Source organism: Neltuma alba, unplaced genomic scaffold (assembly GCF_004799145.2).
Source record: "Neltuma alba isolate B1F8T4 unplaced genomic scaffold, ASM479914v2 tig00011970_pilon, whole genome shotgun sequence".
NCBI lineage: Eukaryota > Viridiplantae > Streptophyta > Magnoliopsida > Fabales > Fabaceae > Neltuma > Neltuma alba.
The window spans coordinates 250,711-273,968 of NW_021636545.1; the positions used below are offsets into that span (position 1 = coordinate 250,711).

General features: G+C 36.1%; 3 protein-coding genes and 2 pseudogenes across 3 annotated transcripts; 2 read left to right on the forward strand and 3 right to left on the reverse strand.

Moving 5' to 3' along the window:
• The first annotated feature begins 608 nt into the window (after positions 1-608).
• LOC114720216 (proline-rich receptor-like protein kinase PERK9) lies at positions 609-3,476 on the forward strand. The gene is made up of 2 exons (XM_028905834.1): positions 609-1,422; positions 2,973-3,476. Coding segments are annotated over exons 1-2 (651 nt in total). The 5' UTR covers positions 609-772; the 3' UTR covers positions 2,974-3,476.
• A 2,844-nt stretch (positions 3,477-6,320) lies between these two features.
• LOC114720238 (probable O-methyltransferase 3) lies at positions 6,321-7,544 on the reverse strand (annotated as a pseudogene).
• Positions 7,545-11,527: 3,983 nt separating this feature from the next.
• Positions 11,528-12,732, reverse strand: LOC114720240 (probable O-methyltransferase 3). The gene is made up of 2 exons (XM_028905869.1): positions 11,962-12,732; positions 11,528-11,833 (listed from the first exon to the last, which is right to left on the reverse strand). Exons 1-2 carry the CDS (start codon positions 12,730-12,732, stop codon positions 11,528-11,530), a joined length of 1,077 nt encoding a protein of 358 aa, XP_028761702.1.
• A 3,492-nt stretch (positions 12,733-16,224) lies between these two features.
• LOC114720207 (trans-resveratrol di-O-methyltransferase-like) lies at positions 16,225-17,837 on the reverse strand (annotated as a pseudogene).
• Positions 17,838-19,503: 1,666 nt separating this feature from the next.
• On the forward strand, positions 19,504-23,065 carry LOC114720208 (OPA3-like protein). Its single transcript, XM_028905822.1, has 5 exons — positions 19,504-19,800; positions 20,098-20,232; positions 21,193-21,279; positions 21,554-21,743; positions 22,669-23,065. Exons 1-4 carry the CDS (start codon positions 19,669-19,671, stop codon positions 21,710-21,712), a joined length of 513 nt encoding a protein of 170 aa, XP_028761655.1. The 5' UTR covers positions 19,504-19,668; the 3' UTR covers positions 21,713-21,743; positions 22,669-23,065.
• Positions 23,066-23,258: the final 193 nt, after the last annotated feature.

Genomic DNA, 23,258 nt, shown 5'->3' on the forward strand with positions numbered 1-23,258 from the left:
ACAAACGTGCATGTGAAGTAAGCGACTCTTGTGGCAATGTAAGTGTGCCAGCCACAGGGAGGGATGAGGGAAAGAAAAGGGAAAATTAAAGGGCAAAAAGGTCTTCAGTTCACCATTTTGCCAGTGACCATGATTTAAATAAGAATATCAGTATTTTGTGTGTACAAAATTTATAGAGTATTATGTATGCGTATAAATAAGTTTTGTTTACTAATAAGATTCTTAAGAATAGCTTTTTCTCAATTTTCCTGAAGCAAAACCCAGGTGTATATGACTTGGTTGTCCGGTAAATTAAGAAATGGGGTATTGTCCGATAAATTAAAAGGATATTTGGGTGGAAACAAAACTATAGTTTTAAAAATGCTTTTACTGTATACGAAGTAAATATGTGGAGGAGTTTGTTTCGATTTGCGGCAAAACACTTTTATACTCATCCAAATAATACTAGTGTTGAATTCATGAAATGGGCTATGGGCTGCTCCAATGTTTAAGGCAATTAACCATTGGATTGGGCTTCGGCAATGGACTTCTTACATGCCCAACCTGACCCACCACAACAACGACGGCCTGCTTCCAGTTCCGTCTTGCCGTCGCTCTCCTCCTCCTTCCTTCCTTCCTTCTCAACAAGCAACATCTAGCAGAGTTCTAACCCAAACTCAACTCCTCTTTTCCTTGCTTCTCATCTTCACGTCATTTTAGATCCTTTGGATTTGAGTTCAATATCCAAGTTTAGTCCCTATATTTCTCTTCTTCAGCGCGATTGGGGTGGTGGATGGCAAAAAACAACAAGTACACCTCCATTAACTTCAACCACATCTACGAGAAAAACAGCAGCTCCATTTCTAATACCAACCTCGCCAAGAACCCAGCTCCGTCGCTTTCCCCTTCATATTCTGCTGCTTCTTATTCTGCAATTTCAGCCCCCAACAAAACTCATGGCCGTATGTTGGTTCTGACCCGACCCCCGCCCAAACCCCTTCCATCGCAGCTCCAACATCCACCTCAGCAACAATCCGAGCGGACTCAACAAGTCCCGGATCAACCTCCCTCTAATCCCGGTTCAGACGCCATCTCGCTTCGTCCATTGGGCCGTACGGGAACCGGTTCGTCCCTCTCGCCCCCTGTTTCGAATCACGACAAAGATAAGGAGTTGCCCCCCGCTACGCCGATGATATCTCCAAAATCCGACAAGTTTGTGCCACCGCACCTTCGTCCCGGATTTATTCCCAGGGAGAATAATCCTGGACCGGAATTGAGTCGGCCACAAAGGCAGCAGGGTCATGCCGGATATCCGGGTCGATATGCTGAAAACGGCCGACCCAAGTCGGGTGGGTATGAGAGAATGAGGAGAGGCGGCTTGTCGGATTCGGGGATGATGAATCGTCCGAGATCCAGTGGAAGTCGACCAAGTTCCAGTGGATGGTACGATCGTCTTTTTAATTCAGTTGTGTTGTCGGGTGTAATACAACTGGGCTTTACGTGTTTTGTCATTTATTGAATTTGGGTACAACACGCTGGAGGTAGGCAGCCGCATCAGTGGCAGCATGCGAACCGAAAATATTTTCAGGAAAATAGATAATTTTTTTCTCTCATCCATTGACTTATAATTGGCAAAAAGTCTAAGTTTGAACTAACTTGTTTAGACTAGTGGTAGGGAATAGGGATTGTTGGAGATCGAAATTTCATTAGTAATCAATTTAATCATCATCGAACAATTGTATTGGGCGAAGACGCAGAATCCTCTCATTGTATTGCTTGCTCATAAATGCCGAACCTTTTTACTAGGTTTGATCTGCAAGTCTGCAACATTACGTTTTATAAGAATCATGCTAAATTTAACTGTAAATCTTGGTCCTTGATGGCTATATTATGAATAGCTTCAAATCTACATCTACTTTGTATGCACGTATAAGGTTCAAACCATTACATGACCTTAAACAGAGGACTATTTGACAATGAACTTAGGGAGTCTCTTAATCTAGTTCCATGCAGAAAGATGATAAAATGAATCAATGCTGTATTGGAAGGAGAGCAATGAACTTGTACATAGGGTTAAACTCCTACTACTACAGAGACAGCACATGACATTGATGCCTTGACATGGTGATTGACAAAATCTGAAGCATTTACACGCCATTTACGGTGTTGCATAACGTTGTGTTGTGTCCCATGCAAGTATCTAATATTTTTCAAACATGGATTTGGTCTTCTTTAAAATTTATATGCTTCAGAGGTCTACACTAAATGATCTGGATTGGTTATACGTGCATAGAGATGTTTGTACTAGACAAGTTCAATTCTTGCTTGTTCATGTTTCTTTAATTTGCTGGTTTTTAGAATAGACTAGGTAACCTTTATCCTTCGATTGTGGATTGAGGTTGTTACGTCACTGCATTAACTGTAGATTATTCAAAAGAGAAAAGGTATGTAGTTGAAACTAACCCTGATTATTTATTGGTCAATAAATAGGATGTGTACTTTCTGCCCGAAATCAAGGCGAATGTTAGGGAACTAGGTTTGGAAATAACCTGTAATTTAGCTTTTTATTTGTAGATTATTCTTCGTAAAACATGCCAATCTGACTAGATGGGAAATTGTCATAAACTATTATCTGACTTAAGTACAAAAGGTCAGGCAAAAGGTTGGCCTGTTCAGCATTCCTGGTGCGATGATTGTTATTCTTGATTTTTTGTTTACATTCTCTTCAATCTACTGGCTCTAACCTTGGTGTTTAAGTTCATTTATTGATTTGTATTCTTTAGTGATATTGAAATGTTAATGGATTGAAGTTTTGGCATAATTCATTTTACTTGTTCATTCTGCGATATTTGGAGTCCTATAATCTATGGAAGCAACCGATGGTGTAATCTTATGCTTGTATCAATTCAACATGCTGCTTAATATGCATCACTTTAATGTGTACTAGAGATTGAATGGGGTTTGCTTGACTTTGATATGATGTGTTTGCACAGAATGCACAAGAGATTGAATTCTTTCCCGAGGGCAAGCTGAACTCATTTAGCAGCACAGATGAGTTCTCTTTGGCAATTCAACGCACGCATCCTTTGTCCCTCTGGAATTGATACCAATTTTCACAGAGATGACATTTCGATTCATTGAAGATGGATCGTGGAACCTGATCAAGTGGCAACCTTTCAACCCCTGTTGTTGGAGGGTTCAAGAAGTTCTTTTGTTTGTCGGTGTGTGGCCCTCTCTCATCATGTGCCAATAATCGAGTGTTGAATCAAAATAATATACATACATTCGTAGCTAAACTGGTTTTGACTTGTTTGAGAGGCAGTTATGCATTTTATATGTAGCACTCTGACAGGTAGTATGACAATATTAGATGTATTAACCTTCTTTTGTTTTAATGACTGCTCAGATATTGATTATATTTTTACTGAAAAGTGGGTTACTAAATTACCCAAAGAAACGATGTGGAGTTAATGACTAGGATAAAGTTCGCTATTTTATTTAAGCTTTTACCCCTTGAGTTAATCATTCCTATGTCTTGAGAATGTTTGACCTTCCATCCGCAACTATGATGACGGTGTAAGCATGACTGCTCTCTTGAGGATATTTTCAACAACTGAGGATTGCTCTCTTCTATCAATTCCTTATTTGATAAATTTTAAGAGGAAGGCTTAATTACGGGTGTGGTTTAGTGGGAGAGCTTAGATCCAAGATAGGGTTTATCTTTTTAGTCTTTAAAGCCAGAACCAAAGAATAACTCGGCCCCCTCAGTTCGATCTCTTGCGCTACTCAGCGGTCAGCATCATCAACATATTGAAGCAGGGCCAGGTTCCAAGCGATTTCATCTTCTTAGCCAATACTGTAGAAATAGCCTGGAATTATAAGAGGTAATAGGGTATTAGTGGTTAAACATGTATATATCTAGCTCGAAAATTAATGAATCCAATTATTGGCGAGTTGTATATTATATTATTACTTTATAGTAGTACTACCTCCGGTCTTTAATATAAGATTTTGTTTGATTTTTATTTTAGTACCAAATATAAAACTCTAATTCATTTCGCCTCTTATATTTATTTATTTATTTTTCTAAAACTAAGATAGTTCTTCTAATAATAGTAATTCTAGTCAATAAACTTGATTAATAAAGATATTTTAGAAAAGATAACATTTATTGATTACAAATAACTAACTTACTTATTTTCTTAATTTACTCAAATTAGTTAATTAGCTCTTATATTTAGGATTGGAGGTAGTATATTTTTCTTAGAAACTGTTGAACACTTATTCATATCTTCGAACAAAAAAAAAATACTGATTCATATCATGGATGTATAGTTATTAACTAATACTTCTTCTGTTTTTAATCTAAGACCTAACTAACTGATTGGAGTAGATTAAGAATATTAGTTAAATTAGTTAATATGATACTCCTCCGATCCTTATTATAAGACCCCATTTGACTTTTTATTTGGTTTTAATTATAAGACCCCAATCCATTTTGTCTCTTATATTTATGCATTTTTTTTCCAAGATAATCCTTCTAATAATGATAGTTTTAGCCAATATACTTAATTAGCAAGGATATTTTAGGAATGACAACACTTATTTATTATAAATAACCAACTTAACTTACTTCCTTAATCTCCTCAAATAAGTCAATTGGGTCTTATAATTAGGACTGGAGGAGTATCTTTTTTTCTAAAATACCCTAAACGCATTTCTTAACTTCCTCTCTTCCTCTCCTACTTAATTATTATTAAGGGAATACTAATAGGATTAATTTGAGAAAAAATTGATAAACATGTGAAATATGTCTTATATATAGAACCAATATTAACTCCCTAATTAGCTCTTATATTAGGATGGAATGAGTACCATTTATGTTTGAAACGTTTTCTAAACTGTTCCACACTATAAATTATTTTATCAGTATTTAGAACAGATTCCTTATCAACATACTACCTCATGTCCTAATTATAAAATCTTATTTATAGTTTATAAATGAGGTCTTATAATTAAGAAGGGAGGTAGTATTTTGGAATATATTTTGTATTAGGATATGAATTTATTTGATTAATTTATTTCAACACGTGGATTTTGCAAATCTGTTATCAGCTTAAAGAAGGGCTAATAATTTAGAGTGCTTTCTTTCCGGCGCGCGCGCACACATATATGTATGTATGTGCTTCTCTGGTCCTATTTATAAAGTAGAGAGAGAAGGTTTCTTTTAGTCCTATTTATAAGTCACTTCATCAAATACAAATTTTTATCATGAATATACTATATTGTCTTTTATTTATTATAGTATAAATAGTTTTTTTAAAAGGTGTATATATTAAATAAAAATAAAATTAGAAAGTTGTTATATTTTAATGAAAAGTTAATGTAATTTAAAATTTTCCTAGTCTGTGTGAAACATATTAAAAATGTATTATAAATAGGACAATATGTAGAGTGCTAATAACACCATGGTCTGGCCATGTAGCGAGGAGCTTTCTATAGAATGGTTTTTATATATATATATATATATATATATATATATATATTTGCCATTAAGGTGCGAGCGGGAGGCGACTGTGTGAATAAAATATATTCTTCCAGTTTTTAATATAAGATCCATTTAACTAATTTGATTAGATTAAGGAAGTTAGATAAGTTAGTTAATTATAAGAAATGTGACACGTTTTTTCTAAAATACTATAATCATCTTTCTTGATATCCCCTTTTCCTTTTCTACTTAATTATGATTGAGTGAGTATCCATAGAAGTAATTTAGAAAAAATTGATAAATATGAGAAATGTGTCTTATATTTAAAATCAAAACCAACTTAATAATTAGATTCTATATTAAGAACCGGAGGAGTATTTTATTATGGCTTCCAAACAAGCCGTAACTAACTACTTGACGTGAGAAGGAAGAATCAGGAGAAAAAGGAAGCAGAGAAAAGGGCACAGAAGGAGAGAGGCCCGGAGAGGAAACGATAATTCAACGTATTTTAATATTTAGCCCTCCGTCCAATAGAAATCTTAGAGTTATATATAACTTAAAATAAAATAATAATAAGAATAATCTTAATAATGAAAAGTGATAAGACTGATAATTCCAATTCCAAATAAATTCTAAAATCATCACAAATCGAAATAATTTAAAAATCCCGAAAACATAATTAAATCATAATTATTTTTTATATCCCATCATGTATATTCCACCACTTCTATTCATTGCAACGCTTCTATTACGAAAGATAACAATCCTTCTCTTATCACACCCCTCTAATCATAGCATAACAGCGATTACATTACTTAAGTACGATACTCATATCCTTTAGGAATGATTACTTCTAAGGATAAATTTCAATGATAGACCTTAAACCCAGAACGCGACTTATCTTGAAATCAGTGAAACCAGCGGAGCAAATTAACTTGATCCATTCCTTCTCACTTCTTTCTCTTCCAGTAAAAAGCACCATCATCAGCATATCCAAGAAAAGTTGTGTCTCCACCGATTCATGATCTTTATTCTCCTGATCCACCACCATGTCTATGATGATCACTTTGTTACCCTTCCCATTGCCTGAAATCGCCTCCTTGCACTTCTTAAGTATCCTCACACATTCTTCATCACCCCAATCATGCAGGACCCACTGTTTCACACATTTACCACACAAAACCCTCTTGTAATAAGTCAAAGCCTAAAACAAAATCTAAATGTTCACAAGTCACCAGTGAAGGAATATATATATATATATATATATATATATAAAATGGTTTTATGTTTGCTTACCTTCAGTAGAACTGCATCTGCTTGAGGAATTGCCTCAAACATGTCACCTCCAACGTAGTTCAAGTTGTTGGTGCCTTTCAAGCCAGCGACAACGTGTGGAAGATCGAGCACAGTGCATTTCATGGTTGGGAAGGATTGAGCTATGGCCTTCGCCATAGTTCCTGTGCCTCCTCCAACATCAACCAGCGACTCTAACCCCTCGAACACCCACTTCAGCTTGTGAAGCATGGCACTTGACACCAGGCGAGAATCGCAGCATTGCGTTGTTAAATAAATTATTGAGCTTTGAATTACGGCTTGCATACTCCCAAATGGCCATTCCATGTGCTGTGTGATATGCGGTAGGATCATCATTCTGGAACCAAGCACTCAAATGATGCCAAGGCTCCATCTGAATAGGATCAAGTGACAGAAGCAAAGAAGAGGTCATACTCAAGGGGTTGTCCTTTACAAGAAGCCTACCGGCGTAAGTCATGGCGTAGGATTCTTCTTCTTCTTCTTCTCCATCTTCATTAGGTTTCTTTTTGTGGAAGAAACCTGAATGTGTGAGAATGGACATGAGCTGTCTGATACTGTTTGCTTTTGCAGGATTGATTGGTAGGGAAGCTGTGAGTTGAGAGAGAGCCATGAAGGGTTGGGGATGATTGTGGATGAGATCTGGTATGCCCAGTTGAACTGCACACTTAAGGCACATGGAATTGATGAAGTTGTAGGTTTGGTTCCATACGTGGGCATGGGCTTGGAACAACTCGTTTACCCCAGATCCATTTTGCAAATCCATTATTTCTCAACTTTGTGACGCTTAATGAATCGCTTATGTAGGATCCTGACAGTACCACCACCTATTTATATAGTGCGAAGTTTCTACTTGAGGGGCAAAACGATACTTATCTTCAAATTTAATTATAGTTTGTCATTAATATTTTTAATTGTATGGATTGAACCTTGATTTCAGATTAAGATGGAGATTCACTGATGGATTTGTCCCATTATGTATATAATAATTGTGTGTCATATGAATGAGATTAATTCAACATCAAGAACTGAACCTGAAAAGATTAAATAACGAAAAATTCAGGATATTCAAGAAAACGCAAATGAATTGAATTAGATATTCATTTAAACTTGAACTTGGACGTGCGATATTTTGAAGGGATTCATGAACAAATTTAAGAATGTATCTCTTAAAAATGTGATTCATGCATGCATGAATTGTTTAAGAGATATGACTATTGTAAAGTGGTTATCTTAATTAAGGCAATAATGAACTTTGAAGAGGCATACTCTGAATTCCTTCAAAGGCAGCGCAAAGATAAGAAATTAATGTTTGCAATACCTGTTACAGTAAGATGTCCATTTATGTGTTAAAGATAGCGATTCGTATTTGTGTATTGCTAATTTAAGATCCACGAGGACCCCGTTGGCAACCACAAAATAAAAAACGAGGACCCCGAGTGTCTCTATATACGTATAATATGGAAATTGCGTGACACAGAACTGGCATAGAATAATATATTTTTGTGCACGTTTCCGCAATAAATTCCTTCCGTTTTTTCTGTTGAAGCACATTATAAACTTATAATTCTCCAGGACTCTGAGCTGTTCTTGCTGATCATCAACTGGTTTGGTTAACTTACCGGCTCTCTCCATATATATATATATATATATATAGCCCTCTTTTAACGTTCATTTAATTTAATCACTTTGAAGGCTTTGCATATATATGACAATGCTACATCATTCATATCAAGCCCTACAAATCATTAGGCCGCACATATTGGGATCCGAATGCAACATTACCTTGCAGCACATTGGTGAATTAAATTAACACCGTACCACGAAAGGGGAGCCTTATAATGAAGGTTAGACCTCAATGGGAGATCTTAGATCCAAGATAGATAGGGTTTATCTTATAGTCTATAATTAAAGCCGGCGCCGCAGAATAACTTAGCCCACTCTTTCTCAGTTCGTTCTTTTTGCGCTACTTAGCACCGTCATCAACATATATTGAAGCAGAGCCATGCTCCAAGCGATTCATCATCTTCATATGTATAACCACCAATACTTTAGGGCCTGTCCTGGACCAGTAAGTAACTTGCAAGCAAGTATCTTCTGAGCCATTGTCCTCCTCACTTTCTTTCTGTGCAGTGAAGAAGCCATAACGGGTGAGAATGTTCATGAGAGAGACGAATAACATCATGGGATTTGGTTGATGAATCGGGGGTTCTGTAGTGAACCGGGAAAGCTTCTCATAGGCTGGCCATGTTTATGAACAATACAATATAATATCTGGTATACCCAGTTGACTTGCGCACTTGAGCGACATGGATTTTGTGAGGCTGTACGTTTCATTTGACTCCGCGGGTGTTAATGGGCTTTACGTAATTGATCATTCTCAACGTCTTCACTCTGCATTTCCGTCACTGTCTGCACTGAGAGAACCCCCTCCTAAGACCATCTTAGCTTGGTTATTATTCCAATAACTCCAAATAAAAAATTGATATTTTCACGGTAAACAAAAAGACTTTAGACGACGACAAAAAAAGTTGCTGCTGAAAGTCTACTTTCAGCGGCGACACCAAAAAGTTACCGCTGAAACTAAGGACTTTCAGTGGCGACACCAAAAAGTCGGTGACTTTCAGCGGCAACTTTCTTTGTCGCCATTGAAAGTATACCTTTAAGAATTATTGGGTTCACTTTCAGCGCGACCGACTTTCAGCGGCGACTTTATAATGTCACCGTTGAAAGTGTAATATAATAATATATATTTTATTTTACAATATTAATAAACAAATTCAATCTGGCTCAGCGGCAAGAAGATTGAATATGAAAGGAGGTGGTCACGAGTTCGAACCTTGAAAAAGACACATTTAAGGTGAAAATATTTGGACGATGACGTGGCAGGAGGGAGTGATGTGGCAATAACGTGGTGATAGTCGCTGCTGAAGGTCCGACTTTCAGTGATGACTTTATAATGTCGCCGTTGAAAGTGTAATATAATAATATTATTTTATTTTACAATATTAATAAACAAATTTGATCTGGCTTAGCGGCAAGAAGATTGAACATGAAAAGAGGTGGTCACGAGTTCAAATATTGAAAAAGACGCATTTAAGGTGAAAATATTTGGACGATGACGTGGGGGGAGGAGTGATGTGGCAATAACGTGGAGGTGGCTAATGATGATGTGGCAGACGACAACAATGACGTGGTAGCCGGCGGTGATAACATGGCGTTGGTTAGGCATTACTTTTTGTCGCCGCTGAAAAGTCTTTTAGTAGTGACAAGAATGTCGCTGCTGAAAGTGTCTTTTAGTAGCGACAAATATCGCTACTGAAACTTCTAAAAGTTGCCACTGAAAGTATCTTTCAGCCGCAACCTTTTTAGTCGTCGCTAAAAGTTTTCAGCTACGGCTGCTATGACAACAACTTTTTAGCGGCGACTGAAGACTTTCAGTGGCGACTTTTATACTTTCAGCGGCAACTTTTTGTCACCGCTGAAAGTCAATTTTTTTGTAGTGTTTTAAGCTAATATGAGGATGAATTTGAATATGATAATAATTCACTGCAATTAATGGTTATGGACTTGTGGTCTATGGAAATAGCTTGGAATTATAAGAGGTAATTGGATATTAATGGTTAAATGTGTGTATACCAAAACTAGTTTTAGTGCTAAGCACAATGATAAGCACTACGATACTCATGGTTATGATGAAATCCACATCATTTAATATAATTTTAATGATCTATATTTAAAATTTTTAATAATGATTTTTAAACAAAAAAGTATTTTTTGTAAGAAACTTACGGTTAAATGACTATATTTATTTTGGATTATATACTTATTACAAGAAAATATTTTTTTAAAAACAAAAATTTAAAGGTTTAAATCTTAGTCATCTATGTTAAATTTGAATGGTTGGGATTTGATGAGCATCAATCAGCACTGAAACTAGTTCCTATATATACCTCGCTTGAAAATTAATGAATCCAATTAATGGTAGGTTGAATATTACTATTACTATTTTTTTTAATCAATGGTTGAATAACTTTTTTGCCAGCATCAATTGTTGAATACATATTCACATCATGGGTTTTTTAATTATTAAAATTATTTTTACCAACATTAAACCAAACAGGACACATAACTTCTCCTAATACTTGCAATGCTTCTATTCAATAATCCTTCTCTTATTACATTATTTTTTATTTAGTTTTTTTAATCTTTTCAAATTGGTTAATTACGAGTCGAAAATGGTGATTCTTTATTGTATAATTCTTTATTGCATCCTCTAATTATAGCATAACAGCGATTACATTATTGATCACTAAGGGTGTGTTTGGTATGAGGGATTTGGGTGGGAGGGAAGGGAAGGGGAGGGATTTTAATCATTTCCCCTTGTTTGGCAACACACAAATTTTAGGAGGGGGGAAAATTTTTTAAAATTTCCCCTCCCCTCCCCTCCAAAATTAGGAGGATTTGGAGGGAAAGGGTAATATTTTGTCATATTATGACCATTATGTCCACATTTTGTCATGTTGTGACCATTATGTCTATATTTTGTCATGTTGTGACCATTATGCCCACGTCTTAAATAAAATAAGAGCAAAGTTGTTCATATTAAAATATTTTTCCCTCCCCTCCCCTCTTTTTTTATAAATCCAAACAAGATAATATTAAAATCCTTCCATTCCCCTCCCCTCCCCTCCCCTTCCTCTCATTGAGCCAAACATACCCTAAGATACCCATATTCCATCCTTACGTTTAAGGATAAATTTCCATGATAGACCTTGAACCCAAAAGACGACTTATCTTGTAATTAGTGAAACCAGCAGAGCAAATTAACTTGACCCATTCCTTCTCACTTCTTTCTCTTCCCGTAGAAAGCACCATCATCAACATATCCAAGAAAAGCTGTGTTTCCACCAATTCATGATCTTTATTCTGCTGATCCACCACCATGTCTATAATGATCACTTTGTTGCCCCTCTTCCCATTGCCTGAAATAGCCTCTTTGCACTTCTTAAGTATCCTCACACATTCTTCATCACTCCAATCATGCAGGACCGACTGTTTCACACATTTACCACACAAAACTTCTATGTAAATCAAAGGCTAAAACAAAATCTAAATGTTCACAAGTCATCAATTGATGAAAGTGTGTGTGTGTGTGTGTGTGTGGTTCTATGCGGGCCTACCTTGAGTAAAACCGCATCTGCATTAGGAATTGCCTTAAACATGTCACCCCCAACGTAGTTCAAGTTGTTAGTGCCTTTCAAGCCAGCGACAACGTGTGGAAGATCGAGCTCAGAGCATTTCATGGCTGGGAAGGATTGAGCTATGGCCTTCGCCATAGTTCCTGTGCCCCCTCCAACATCAACCAATGACTCTATTCCATCGAACGTCCACTTGACCTCGTGAAGCATGGCACTTGACACCAGGCGAGAATCACACAGCATTGCGTTGTTGAACAGATTATTGAGCTTGGGGTTATGGCTTGCATACTTCCAAATGGCCATTCCATGTGCTGTGTGATATGCGGTAGGATCATCATTCTGGAACCAAGTACTCAAATGATGCCAAGGCTCCATCTGAATTGGATCAAGTGACAGAAGCAAAGAAGAGGTCATACTCAAGGGGTTGTCCTTTACAAGAAGCCTACCGGCGTAAGTCAGAGCGTAGGCTGCTTCTTCTTCTTCATGAAGTTTCTTTTGGTGGAAGAAACCTGAATGTGTGAGAATGGACATGAGACGTCCGACACCGTTTGTTTTTGCAGGGTTGATTGGTAGAGAAGCTGTGAGTTGAGAGAGAGACATGAAAGGTTGGGGATGCTTGTGGATGAGATCTGGTATGCCCAGTTGAACTGCACACCTAAGGCACATGGAATTGATGAAGTTGTAGGTTTGGTTCCATACGTGGGCATGGGCTCGGAACAACTCGTTTGCTTCAAATTCATTTTGCAAATCCATTATCTCTCAATTTTGTGAGCTAGGCTTAATGAATCACTCATGTAGAGTCTTGTTAACAGAACCACCACCTGTTTATATAGTCTCAAATTAGCTTCTACCAGCGGGACAAAACGATGCTTGTCTTCAAAATTCAATTATAGTTTGTCGTTAATTTGTTTTTAATCGTATGGATTGAACCTTGATTTCAGAATAAGATGGAGATTTCATCAATATAATGGACGGATGGATTTGTCCCTTTATAGATAATAATTATGTGTAATATGAGTGAGATTCAACGTCAGGAACTGAACCTGAAAATGTAACATACTATATTTAAAAAAAATGTAATAAAATATATATAAATAAAATAGTATTTTTTTTATTAAAAAAAACAATTCGGTGGAAAAGATGAGGGAGGGAGAGTTGTATTAAATGAAAGAAGAATTTGGGGAAGATGTAATTAATGAAGTTGAAAAATGGAGAGTATTAATTAAAGAAGGAAGAGGAGGGAGGATGCAGTTAAATAAAAAGAAATAGAGGACCATGTAGGTTGAAGAAAAATAAGGATGGAGAAGTAAATGTGAGTATGTTAAATATCTTGGAAAGACAGAGAGAAAATAAAAGAGAGAGCATGAGGTAAAAGGAGAGTAAGGTGCAAGAAGAGAGAGCATGAGAGAAGTAGAAGTGCTAGCATTTTGAAGGGTAATACAAGTTTTGAAGATTATTTAGATGTAGAGTCGGGAATATGAGTTAGGACCGCAGGCCAGCCACCAACCTGCTATAAAAGAGAGGTTAGGGTTGGCATTTTGCTAGCTCGCAACACATAACCTGCGGGTTGTGGTTTTAACCCGCCACTTTTTTTTTTATAAATTTTCACATAAATAATATGTTATTATATTTGAAAATTTTTCCTCTTATTTACACTTTAATTTTCATATTACATAATACATATGTAAAAAAAATATTTTAAAAAATAAGTATACTATATTTATAGCAAAAATTCAATAACTACAATAAATAGAAGACAATATTTATTACAGAAAAAAAGTGTTTTAGAAAAACATGGTGAATGAACTTTAAAAAAAAAAAAGAAAAACACTTCTAATTTATTAAGAGATAGTGTTTTGTATCAAACATGACATTTGTATTAAAAAAATTATAAAATTTATCACCTGATGAGTTGATGTTGAATGTTAATCATGTAAAATATTTGTAATGTATTGTTTTATATTTATATTGATTATTTTAAATATGGTTAAACATAATTTATACTTGTGATTGCTTTTGAAATTTTAGATCACCATTTATTAATTTTTAAAATTAAATAGAAATAAGATTTGAAAATTGAGAATTTAAAAAACAAAAAAAAAGAAGGGTGGCAGGCTGGCATGGCAGGTTAGGGTTGGGATTTTTCTAACCAGCTAAAATGTTGGCTGCTCCAGCCCGCATCGCAGAACCCGCAGGTTGTGACGGGCTGACCTAGAGGTATTTGATGTGATGGAAATGAATTATTTATTTAAATAGCTTGGACTTGCCTAGAGGACTTATTTTGAAGGGATCCATGAATTATTTATTAAAATGGTAAAACTCTTAAAAAATAATTCATGAATATAATTATTGAAAATTAAGGACATGGCTAATCATGTAAAATGGGTGTCTTAATAATAAGGCAATCTTTGAAGACATACTTTAGAAGTCTGTAAATATGTGTATGATACTAACAGTCCCTGAAATTCAAGTGATCATGATAATGTGATACCGATACGTAACACATTATTTATTTTAATTTGGTGTTGCAATTAAGGTACGCACGAGAACGTCGAGTGTAAATAATAATATATGTATATATGCTCTTAATGTGGGCACCCTGTGACCCCTTTGCATATGGTATAATATATACATTTTTGCGAATGTTTCCGCAAGCGTGTGAACAATGGAAATGTCCGTCATTATTTTTAATTTGCTCGTGATAGTCGTGAAGCATATTATGATTTTTATATTGATTCAAGTTAATCACTTTTAGGGCTCTGCATATATGCAGGGCAGGGACAGTGCTACATCACTCCCGGCCCAGGCCCTACCAAATAATTTAGCCGCCCATCTTAATTAGGATCCCAATGCAACATTAGCTTGCAGCATTGGTCCGTACTGATATTAAAATGTGATCACATCTAGAATATTTAAATTGATTTTGAATAGTCCAAGTTTAATTTAACATTTTCTTATATTTTAATGTACATAAAATTTAAAATAATGATATTAACTAATGCTTTTTTTAAAAAATAAATTTATCACTAAAAAATTACAAATTAAAAATTTTAAATATAAACCATTTAAATCAGATTTTGAATGGTTTCGCTTTGATCACAACGATAACACACCCTACCTCTTAACCCAAAAAAACAAAACGATAAGAAACCTTACCATTTTGATGAGCAAAATGAATGGAAAAAAAGTGTTATAATTAAATAGTAGTAGAAGTATATGAGTGATAGAGGTGAGCAATAATTCATAATTTAAAATTTGAGGACTTGATCACCTTGCAGTCAATTGCATTTATAGGCTATAGAGGGCATCGATCAAGTTTTTTTTTTTTTTAAACCATAATTATGAAGCACGATCGATTTATAATATATGTTCCAAAGAAGGCATCCGAAGAGAAAAATGACAATGAAAGACACTTATGGCCTGTTTGGTTCTGTTTGGTTCACTGAATGACAGAGAATATAATGTAATGTAATGTAATGGGTAGGAATATAATACAATATAATGTAACAGTGATTATAATAAATTTGTTTGGTACAAGGTTAGGAATGGAGTAGTAAAATATATTTTTTATATTTACTTAATTACAGATAAAATTAAAAAGATAAAATATCCTTGTCTATTAAAAAAGAAGAAAACCTCCCTCCAGCAGTCCAGCGTCATGTACTTCTTCCTCATCGCAATGGAAATCCATCATCCTTAACCAGCTTCACTGACGATTCTTTTCACCCTTTTTGGTTACTAGTTCAGACAGCATTTGAAACCCACCAACCATAGTTCCTCAAGGTATACCACTTTCGAGTTGCCTTGCTGGAGATTTTGGGTTGATTTGCAATAAAATCCTTGTTTACTTGAAAAAAGAAGAAGGAAGGTGGGTGTGTCTAAATGTTGGGGCTGGAAAAAAAAGACGATGAGTGGGGTGGAGAATGAGGTTGGGGATGGAGTTTGATGGCAGTGATGCCCCGTCGTGTTTTACTTTTTTAAGGATAATAATGTGTTTTTCTTATCATGTAATCCCCATTCGTGAGGTCTATCTATGTAATCTGGATGTAGGCTTTTAAGGGAATCAGAATACCAAGATGTAATCTTGTTTACATTATTATAAAACCCAACCAAACAATTGAATCAGATGTTTGCATCAAAATTACATGTAATCCTTATTTTTATAATCCAACCAATCTGGCCATTATTATATCTGACTTTAACCCCTTCAAGAGCTTTTATATTTGAACCTAAAATCTCTGTAGCTCTTATCTCACGAGGAGGTGATTTCTTTCTTCTGTGGATAAATTTCAACGACGGATCTCAAACCCAAGACGGGAGTAATCTTGTAGTCACTGAAACCTGCTGTGTAATAACTTGGCCATTCTTGCTCGTTTCTTTCTCTTCCTGTGGACTGGATCATCATCAGCACATCAAACAAGAGCTGTGTTTCAACTGATTCACAGTTTTCCTTCACCACCATGTCTAAAACGATCACCTTACCCATTTCCCATTCATTGGTATTGCCTCTTTGCACTTCTTAAGTATCCTCACACATTCTTCATCGCTCCAGTCATGCAATATCCATGTTTTGCATTTTCAAGGAAAGAAAACAGTGAAAAGAATTGCACTTTATATGTTTGATTAAATGACTACATCAGTAATCGAAATTGCTATAGTTCGTGTTTGCTTACCTCTAGTAGAACTGCATCTGCTTGAGGAACTGCCTCAAACATGTTACCTCCAATATAGCTCAAGTTGTTAATCCCTTTCAAGCCAGCAACAACATGTGGAAGATCCAGCACAGTGCATTTCATGCTGGGGAAAGATTGGGCTATCGCCTTCGCCATAGTTCCTGTGCCTCCTCCAACATCAACCAATGACTCCATTCCCTCGAACGCCCACTTGGACTCGTGAAGCATGGCACTTGACACCAGGCGAGAATCGCAGAGCATGGCACTGTTAAATAGATTATTGAGCTTTGAATTACGGCTTGCATACTCCCAAATAGCCATTCCATGTGCTGTGTGATATGCGGTAGTATGATCATTCTGGAACCAAGCACTCAAATGATGCCAAGGCTCCATCTGAATAGGATCAAGTGACAGAAGCAAAGAAGAAGTCATGCTCAAGGGGTTGTCCTTTACAAGAAGCCTACCGGCATAAGTCAGAGCGTAGGCTTCTTCTTCTTCTTCTTCATGAAGTTTCTTTCTGTGGAAGAAACCTGAATGTGTGAGAATGGACGTGAGGCGTCCGATACCGTTTGCTTTTGCAGGGTTCATTGGTAGGGAAGCTGTGAGTTGAGAGAGAGACAAGAAGGGTTGGGCATGATTGTGGATGAGATCTGGGATACCGAGTTGAACTGCACACTTAAGACGCATGGAATTGACGAAGTTGTAGGTCTGGTTACGAACGTGGGCATGGCCATGGAACAACTCGTTTACATCAGATCATTTTGAAAATCCATTACGCCAACTTTGTGAGGCTTAATGGATGGCTAATGTGTCTGTGGAGTGCTAATTAACAACACCATTGTCAGTGCTTTATATAGTGAGAAATTCCCAATGCGGGACATATCAAGTGACTTCACTTGTTTGTTTTCAATTTTTGGCCAAAGTTGAAATTGTCTTGAGAGTCTCTTTTGCTGTTCACTGCAGATTTAAGTTGAAAATTCAAATGACATGCATGAATATAATGGGCCAATCCTATATTATTATTTATTGATTTAAGAACCGTTGAGATTTTAATATTTCTTATCTGTTGTGCTAGCCCATAATCTCCTGTCTGCGAGAAACAAATAAAATTCAAAGTTTTACCAGCGAGCGTATAACTATGACTGGATTCTTCACATGGCTGAATCTACCCAGGTCAGCAAGCATATCTACGTGGTGTGTTCTTCAATGCCAATGGCTGCTATGCGTTGATTTCTATTCTCGATATCGTCTTTGATCATTTTGTCCATTTCAGGTGTCAATTCTTAAATTTTATTAATAGCTCAACAATCAACTTGTTTGAAGGTGGAAGAAGAAGAAAGATGCTTGTTCTTTGTGCTTAAATAATTGAGATGGAATTTGCCATACGGTCATAAATATAGCTTGTCCCGCTTCTGGTCAGCTTTTCAGACTGGTAGACTATATATATCTGCCACTTTCATCTCCCAACCATTTCACTCATCAATTTTATATTATATTGCTGGATTATGTGCATTATATATAGAGATACTCTCTGCAATTCTTAATATAAGACCCATCCTATAATGTAAATTGTACGACAAAGTGGGTTTTTCGTTAATGACAGGAGGAGTATTTGTTTTTTTGGTCCAATTATAAAACAAACAAGAAAAGCGTAGAGATTTGATCTGCCACTTGTGGAATTCTGGTTCGATTCGCTGTCTTTCTCCCGTGAATTCTTGTTGTGATGAGAAGGGGTAGGTACGTTAATAATAATATATGGTTGGTTGAGATTAAATTTGGAGGAGGGTATCATGTTCTGTCCTTTCATGATTCTATCTGTTTCAAAAATAGGAACTGAAGTTTGCTCAGTTGGTTCCGCTTCTTGACCTACCAAAATAATTTTAGTGCTAACACCAAATAATAATACCAGACAAGCTATCTGTAAAGAAGGTTTTCACTTTTTGAAAAAAATGATAGAAAAAATGATATTACCTCATACGGTTCTTCAAGGAAATTATTCCTTACTGCTAGTTGCAGAGAATTATTCTCATCTTCAAATTCTATGCATATCTACATTTTAGTTTTGATTGAAAAAACAAAAATATGATAATTGATTTCATCTTATTATTAATCATAAATATGAGTAAGTAGAGTTCGTTTTTTCCCCCCAAAGGTCCTTCAAGCTGCTTTTAAAATAAAGAGATATCCACCCTCTCCCTTTTGCATTTGTATGTCCTATATTTGAAAAATAATTATAGGTTTTACAAAAAAAGTAATTTAAGGTAATTAAAAACTAAATAAATGTCAGATAAATACCTTTTTTTTTAATGCAAATTGATCTATTAATTCAACAACCAAAACAGTATAAGGGTTTTAACCAAGAACAAGACCTACTCTCCTTCATCACCATTCCACTTAGAGGAGGAGAAGGTTGATTAAGGATACAAAAATTATCATCAATCTTATGAGATAATTTAGCTAAACGGTCCGCCAAAAAATCAATACCTATCAATATGATTAAAAACAATCTGCCAGTCTCTGTCAATATCTATCCTCATATCGTCAATTAAGTCTTTGAAAGGATAATCATCCTATATCTTTTCAAGTTCCATTTAACAGTTCGTCTCTCACACACAAAAATTTTATATATTATGACAAAAAGTCTATTTTGTTATTTCTATTTTCTTTTGCCAGCTACTTTGTCCTTTCTCAAAACTTACCAAAATTTAAAAAAAAAAAAAACTTAAGCTGGACGAGTGGAAATTGGAAAATAATAAAGCGCCATTAAAAAGAGAGGAGGGTTTTATTTAAAAGAAAAAGAAAAAAAAATCAGAGATGCGGGCAGCGTAAAAATTAAGGGAACTAGCTTGATCCGGCGGACCAAGCAGTCCCACTACTTTCCTCACTTTCCTTTTCGCAAGCGTTCTTGTCGCCACTGTACTCATCGCGCGGTAGCGCTTGAAAACGGAAGTTACTTGAAAATTCTTCAATTCTGTCCAATTTCCCTGTAATTTTGATGGGCCGAAACTAATGAGACATGGTGGTCCTACCAGTAGTGAAGCTAGGAACGCTTGCTTTGAAAACATTATGCAAACCTGTAGCTAATAGGCTTAAGAAGGAGGCTGGCTATCACCCAAAGTTCCGTCAGTTCATCATCAGCATTGCCCAGGTGCCTTGCATATTTTATCCATTTTTTGTTTCTTTAGATTCGTTTCATCTTTCTGTGGTATGGGCATCTTTTTTCTCTTCTAGTTTTATCTGTTGTATTTTTTTCCTATTTCAACATTGTTGAATTCTTAGGCGATCACTGTTTGTGTAGAACGAATCTTGAATTCTCGGATTTGGTATTCTTGTTATTTTGTTAATTCCTCTGATATGGACTGATTCTTGTTTTCCTTTCTCTGATCAGTATTAATCTGATGCTTAGCTGCTCACACGGTAACATTTGTACATGGTTCTATGTTAGGCGAATCATAGAGTAACAACAAAATTGCAGAGACGCATATATGGTCATGCGACTGATGTTGCCATACGCCCACTGAATGAGGAAAAAGCTGTTCAAGCCGCTGCAGACCTTCTTGGGGAACTCTTTGTTTTCACGGTAGTAATAGGATAGAATCATCGATGTTCAGTTTTCTTCTTTTATGCTTGTTTTTCTATTGAGAGAAGAAGATTCAGTTCAGCTAAATTTGGATTTGGACTTGCGATATGTTCTTACTCAAATCTCTATGCATATGGCTACGTGAACTATATTAATCTTTTAGATACTGCCCCTACTTAGACCCCTTCAGGTGTGGCTTGTTCGATTAGGCACTCAACCCAATATATTTGTAGTGCTGGTTTGGGCCTCATAAAAAGTGGTGGTTGGCCGTATAAATCTTAAGTTATGGGTTAACTTCATAGTTGCTGCTGGAGTGAAACTCTGGACACGGATTGACTGGTATTTGACTATAAACATAAAATTGGTTCCCTCAAGGAAGGCCAAGAGCTCATTCATGCTCTTGCACATACCCTTGCATTGGACATAAGATATTGTATGATTACATGGAGGAGACCTCAATGAGGTAGTTGTCTTGCCTAGAGAGGAAATTGAACCGTTGGACAAGATGTTTAAGTAAGCGTATTGAATTGGAGAGACTAGTTTTCTGTCCATTGAAGTTGTGGAAATTCAAATGAAGATGTGGTTGAACATACCATCAACCAGGAAATGTGAACGAGGAGGTTCATTTAGTCTGTATGTCTATCATTTGCTCAGAAGTTTTTTGACAGATGGAACCTAATTGAAACCCTTATCTTATTTACCTTTTTTCAACCAGACTAAATCTTGAAATTATTTGTAAGCAGTAGTACTTTCTGTAATTTGGTCTCAGCTGCCAAGTCAGATTATAGGCTTTAGTTATCTTACAATCACTGTTTGATTTGCCTTAATTTCATCCTTGCAAGAATAGTAATATATGCCAATTTCTTTCTGGGGTGCAAATTATCTTAAGCCCCATCTTCATCAGAAGTTCTTCTAAAAAGGAGTTACGACATATAAAAAATTCAGTTTCCTTTTATTTAGGTTGCAGGAGCTGCTGTCATCTTTGAGGTGCAAAGAAGTTCGAGATCAGAAGCAAGGAAGGAGGAAATACGTAGACAGGAAATGCAGGTTGGCCTTGACACTTTCTCCCACTTTTGTATATTGTCTAATGAGGGTAGATTATGAAGGACTTTACTGAAGCAAAATTGGTCTCCTTGTAATCCTTATATTTGGTGCCATTGGCATCTGTTTTTACCATCTGTCAGAGCTTGTGGAAGTTTTACACTGAAAATCGGATGCATTATTGATCTCTTGTTTACCTTCCATAGGAAGGGGAATGTAAGTTGTTCGGGGACACAACATTTTACTCTAAAATGTTTTTTTCTTCCCTATGACTTTATAGGCTATAAAGGATGGGAATGAAAACCTAGCCAGAGAAGTTGAACTTCTTAAACAAAAGCTCGAAGAGCTGGAAGAACTTGCTAGAGGACGAAGACAAACTGGCATCCTTAACTTCAGGCACACTCATGCAAGTGAAGACAGACAAAAAAGTCCCAGCTAATTGTTGCAATTGGGACTGTGCATAGCATGTGGTAAGTATTAGCTAATTTTACTTGAGCCGTAGTTCTTGGTTAGGAACATATCTAATTTGGCTGAACGTGCGGGATGTGACAGCATGATGCTCACAAGCTGAGTTATCTTTTTTTTTTTTTTTTGGTGTCCTCCCTCCCCTCAGGGGCCCCCCCGGGGGGTTGTTTGGGTGGGTTGGTCAGGTGGAACACTATATGCAAAACCGTAATAACCAAAAGCCAACTTATTGATGACCGTTTTGTAATTTCGTACTTCTCACCGGAAGTTTCTTTCTGGTGGCAAATTCTGCTAGAAACAACATTGTTTAAGCATTTGGATTATCCACCGTTTTGTTATCAATCTTTTGTTTCCATTCACCTGCTACGATTTGTGCTCTCAGGGGTGCCCATATGATTTATCTTAGTTGAACAGCAGGAGAGTAAATTTTTCATGGCAGTCCCATTTAACTATACATCTTTCTTGTTCTTCAATCCTTTATTCATTGCGGTGATTGCTTCCTTTCCGGTATAGTAAATTTAATTTTACAGGAAGGGGGAGGGGGAAGGCCCCTCTGATTATGGCCCCAATGCCAAGGGGATGCAGCAGAGAAACGTACAGGGGCTTCTCATCTTTATTTCATAAATATACCATCAATCATGTGTTCAAGTTTGCGTCTTATCTAGTTAGTAGTTTGTCATCGTCTTTTCTTACTCTACAAGACTATCCCGCCCATTATGTTTCACCTCTTCTGCCTGGAAACACACCAGACAGATGCCTCTGCTACTGATTCCTTTTGGGTGCTGTATCTTTGTCTTGTTATATTATTCAGTTTCTGCTCAAGCAATTTCATATGTAATTTTTATATTTGATGACATGATCATGCGGAAGGCCATAAGTTTTTGTTAATGGGCTAGTCGCTCTGTTCTTATTCTTACCATCTTTTTTCAGGGAGATCAACAGCCTCCGCAAGACTACATTCTTTTATAAAGGATACTTGTGGGGAATTCTTAATGCTTGCAATGATTTGAGTTTGATCGTCTCCTCCACAAATGCAAAATTCATCCTGAAACTTTGCTGCTTTACCCTGGGTTTTTCTCAAGGGCAGTGAGCCTTTGAACTGGATTTGTTCTCAACCAATTCCATCACTTGGTTGACCTCCTGTGTAATCCTTCTTTCGCTGACCCTGTTTTTTTTTTGCTTTTTCTTTTTCTTTTTTTTTTTGGGAATTATTATCTCCACTGATTATCTGAAAAACTCAGAATCACGAGCCGTATAGTCCTTGCTCGTTCATTAAGTACTGACCGGTGACAAATGAAAATGATCATAATCTGCGCAACATATATTATTACCTCTGATATTAATTATAAGACTTTATTTGTAAACTACAAACGAGGTCTTATAATTAGGATCGGAGGTAGTATATTGAGAGAGTTGAAGATTAATATTTTGTCTTGAGTAAGTTTTATTTTTGTTGATAGTATTAATATTAATATCAATTTTAAATACATAAAATTGATATAATTTTAATATGCTTAATA

Excerpts from the sequence above, each read along its gene's own strand:
- LOC114720216 (XM_028905834.1), top strand. The coding sequence starts at position 773 with ATGGCAAAAAACAACAAGTACACCTCCATTAACTTCAACCACATCTAC.
- LOC114720240 (XM_028905869.1), bottom strand. The coding sequence starts at position 12,732 with ATGGATTTGCAAAATGAATTTGAAGCAAACGAGTTGTTCCGAGCCCAT. Across the intron at positions 11,834-11,961 it reads CAGATGCGGTTTTACTCAAG|TCGGTCCTGCATGATTGGAG; the intron begins GTAGGCCCGCAT and ends TGTGTGAAACAG.
- LOC114720208 (XM_028905822.1), top strand. The coding sequence starts at position 19,669 with ATGGTGGTCCTACCAGTAGTGAAGCTAGGAACGCTTGCTTTGAAAACA. Across the intron at positions 19,801-20,097 it reads TCATCATCAGCATTGCCCAG|GCGAATCATAGAGTAACAAC; the intron begins GTGCCTTGCATA and ends GTTCTATGTTAG. Across the intron at positions 20,233-21,192 it reads GGGAACTCTTTGTTTTCACG|GTTGCAGGAGCTGCTGTCAT; the intron begins GTAGTAATAGGA and ends CCTTTTATTTAG.